Source organism: Cicer arietinum, chromosome 8 (assembly GCF_000331145.2).
Source record: "Cicer arietinum cultivar CDC Frontier isolate Library 1 chromosome 8, Cicar.CDCFrontier_v2.0, whole genome shotgun sequence".
Classification (NCBI taxonomy): domain Eukaryota; kingdom Viridiplantae; phylum Streptophyta; class Magnoliopsida; order Fabales; family Fabaceae; genus Cicer; species Cicer arietinum.
Window position 1 is genome coordinate 18,262,337 of NC_021167.2, and position 3,892 is coordinate 18,266,228.

The 3,892-nt window shown below is 29.7% G+C and overlaps 1 protein-coding gene across 1 annotated transcript in view; it reads left to right on the forward strand.

The window, feature by feature from the left end:
- The first annotated feature begins 3,448 nt into the window (after positions 1-3,448).
- Positions 3,449-3,892, forward strand: part of LOC101508005 (heavy metal-associated isoprenylated plant protein 20-like) — a 3,057-nt gene continuing 2,613 nt past the window's right edge. The window contains exons 1-2 of the mRNA XM_004513795.4: positions 3,449-3,619; positions 3,728-3,803. Coding sequence (XP_004513852.1) covers positions 3,545-3,619; positions 3,728-3,803 — 151 coding nt within the window. The 5' untranslated portion in view covers positions 3,449-3,544. The remainder of the gene's footprint in view (positions 3,620-3,727; positions 3,804-3,892) is intronic.

The window sequence follows — 3,892 nt, forward strand, 5'->3', positions numbered from 1 at the left end:
TTTTATTTTATTACTAATTATTTAATATGTCTCTTGAATAATTTTATATAGAAACGTGAGCAAAGTCACAGTAAATTATTGTTTTCAAAATAATCAATGTTAGTATTATTAACAATTATTAATATTATTATATATGTTGTAGTGGAGAATAAGCTTTTAACCCTTTTATCACTTTGCTCCTTAATTTACTTATCGAAATCACCAAATCAACTTTATAACTTATATAGTAAATTAATGGTAACTTATAATACAAATCAATAAAGGACATATGTTGCCACCGATGCATGAGAAGTTTTGTATCGTAAAACATAATAATGAAATAAATAAAGTTTGTTCAAAATAGTCACAACAATATCTAATTTTTTATATATTTATTTCATACATTTTTATTTGTTAATATAATTGTGATAAAATGCATATTATGTATAATGATCAGTAGCATTCTAAAAATTAAAAATCGATAACAATCCTAACATGTAACTTTACTCGTGCGATGCATGGTTACCACACTAGTTAAAATAGATGTAACTATCCACACAATGAAAAGAAATAGATTGAAATATAAAATGTTACATAAGCTTGTCTTTGCACATACAATATGAAGTTGAAAACGAGGGATGGACTCGGGAAAAGTCGAAATTAAAGAAATAGAAGTTAGTTTTGATCCAATAAATATTGATTATATATTTCGAGATGATCCTCGATCTTAATGGATAGAAGAGAAAGAAAATACATTGTTAGATGGAGTAATAAATGTTGAATGATTGGATATAATGGATAAAATTGATGAAAATATGGAAGTTATTCATGACAATGATGATTCTAATGAAAATGGCGACAACTTAAGTTCACCAAGAAATAATAGTGGTAATGGGGGTGGTGATGATGCTAATGAAGGTGACGGTGGTGATGATGATGATGAAGAAAATGGTGAACAATTTCTAAATGATCAATATGAAGAAATATCAACCTAATTATAGGTGTTATATGAGTTTAATTCATATGACTCCTTTTGGTAGTTCGCTACCTCATATAAAAAGAGGTGGTCACATTTCGGAAAAAAAGAGGTTCGAAAAAAGAAAAAGAAATGTTCAACTTCATGATTCTTCCTCTTCTAATATTGCGCAAAGTTTAAGTGACTTTGACATTGGTGATTCTTCTTAGAGCAGTAGATAATTTTATCCACACTTGTTTATTAGTATTCTTATTTCAATCCATATAACTAATATCCAAGTGGTCAAACTCCGTCAGGCTACCAACTAACCGTTGGATTATCAAGATCCTTATCATCAACAACCATGTGGGGGACTTTTTGGTTATGTCTTTAGGATATGAACTACACCAAATGATACTCAAAGTAAAATTTAAAGTTAAGGTTAATTGTGTTGCTTCACGTCATTCCACCATGTGGTAGCAAGTATCATGTATGTTATGTTTTCAAAATATTTGAATTTATATTTAATTAATTATTTTTGAAGAAAAATCATAACACCCTTAAAATTTTAAGATCTTCATTAAAAGTTTTATGTTTTATTTTTAATTTTTAATTTTTTTTTATAGTGAAATGTATTATATATGGTGAAAACATGACATTGTTTTTTACAATAAAAATCGTAATAGAGTGTATTCCTTTATTTGAGTCTAATTTTATTTTAGGTTTAATTGCATTTTTGTCCCCTCTAGTTTCTTAATTGTGCGATTTAGGTCACCATAGTTCAGAACGAGCGACTTTAACCCCTCACATTTACCCAATTTCTAATTTTGCAGTCCTCCATATTTTTTTTCTTCTCAATTTTGCAGTGACGTGACCAATTTTAATGATGTGGTATGTCCAAGTGTATTCCAACATAAATATAAACATTTTTTTAAAAAAAATTATAGAAAAAATAAAAAAGACATAAATTATTGGGAAAAAACAAAAAGTCCTTAACCCCTTCATCTTTCTTCTTCTTCCACATCCCATTCCTTAGAAAACCAGAAAATTGTCGGAGAAAATATTAATGCCCCCCATTTGCTCCTTCCTCTTTCTCCTCCTTTTACGCAAGCTCCTCCTCCACAGTAACAATGTCAGACGACCACACCACCACATGTTTCACAACGGTTTTCACATTGACGAATATCACATATTTGAATTTGCATCTCACACAATTGGGTAGCATTGGATAAGACGTCCAACATCGAAGATTAAATGGAACTCAGTCAAAAAACCTAGAGACTGTGCTTTTTAGATTGAATTCAGTTTTCAGTTGAGTCGAAACTTAGAGCCGATCTATAACTCAATAAAGTGGAAGTCGTTGTGGGTGGTTTCATCTGACATGTTGTAAATAATGAGGTCGATCATGAGTTTTGTTCCTCTATGTAGAGGGCACCCATTTTTCGGAGGGCGGAGTGGTAGTGATGAGTATTAGGTTTGTGAAGGAGTGAACATCATGAGGGTGGGAGTGGGTGTTGGAGAGGGTAAAGATGAGGAGGGTTGTGACTATGGTATAAAGTTCAATTGAATTTGGAATAAACAATTAGACAAGAAATTAGATGAGGAGATTTCTGATTTTCTAAGAAATGAGAAGATGAAGACAAAAAAAGATGAAGGTGTTAGGGATTTTTTGTTTTGTTTTTTCTTAATAATTTTCACTATTTCTTTTATGTTTTGAAAATACTTATATCCATGTTGAAATACACTTGGACATTTCACGTCACTAAAATTGGTTACATCAATGCAAAATTTGGAAAAAATATATGGGTAATTGCAAAATAAAAAAGAGAGTAAATGTGAGTGGGCAAAATCGCTCATTTTAAATTAGAAAAATAAAAATTGCACAATTGAAAAACTAGAAGATTAAAAATACACTTAAACCTTCTTTGTATTAAAAATCAGTTATCATTTGTTTAAATTATATATTTTTAAATTATTTTATTTTGCCAATTCTCTTTTATTTTGTATTTATAAGAAATTATGATAATTTTATAGAATTGTTTAATGTATTGGTTGTGGATATATAGAAATGTTTTACGCCGCAACAATTAGCAATAACCACATCCAAAACTCTCGCAACTACAACCGCAAATTAAAACTCTAGTGTGATGATACATTAAACAAAAAGTATGTGTCTAGTGTGTAGTGTTCACGAAACTTAATTAGGCGCCATGTTTCCTATGTTCTTCCTAGGTGTGTGAACAAATATAAAATTTGTCTGAAAATTTCGAAGGAAAATGATGGTTTATTTAAACCAAATAAATTAAGCAGCAAATCCAACTCCCATCCGCCAATGAAAACTAAAGTCAAGTCAATCAATTTTTTTTATATTTGATTTGGCACAAATAAATAATTTTTGTATTTGACGTGGAGAGTATAGTATGTCATTAAATTGATGTGCAAGTAACATTAATTACACAAAATTAGTAATTTATTGTGACTGCTGCTATATTGTTACTGCTATATAATATCTTAGATGTGAGGTTCACAAACAATCTAGTTTCATATCAAATTTTCTCTTTTCAATAACAAGTTCGCTTGCCACATTTTAAGGTCTTTGAGCACACATAAATGGGTATTCTTAGAAATCTTTCAGAATATATCATTGCTTGTTTAAAACCACCGGCGAAACGTATTCCCAAGAAGGTTTTCTTAATTTTATTAATATCTCTCTACTTTAATTAATTCACACACATACAATTGAGGTTTTTTGTGTCTATTTTAATCAAGAAATTCATTTCTTATTTTATTTAGACAGTTAATATCAGGGTGAAAATGGATTGTGAAGGTTGTGTAAGGAAAGTTAGAAATGCGGTGGAAGACTTCGAAGGTTCGTATAAAGATATTCGTTTTTCATTCATATCCGCGTTGGTAACGATATCATTGTTTTTCGGGTATTTTAATTGCTTGTTATATATA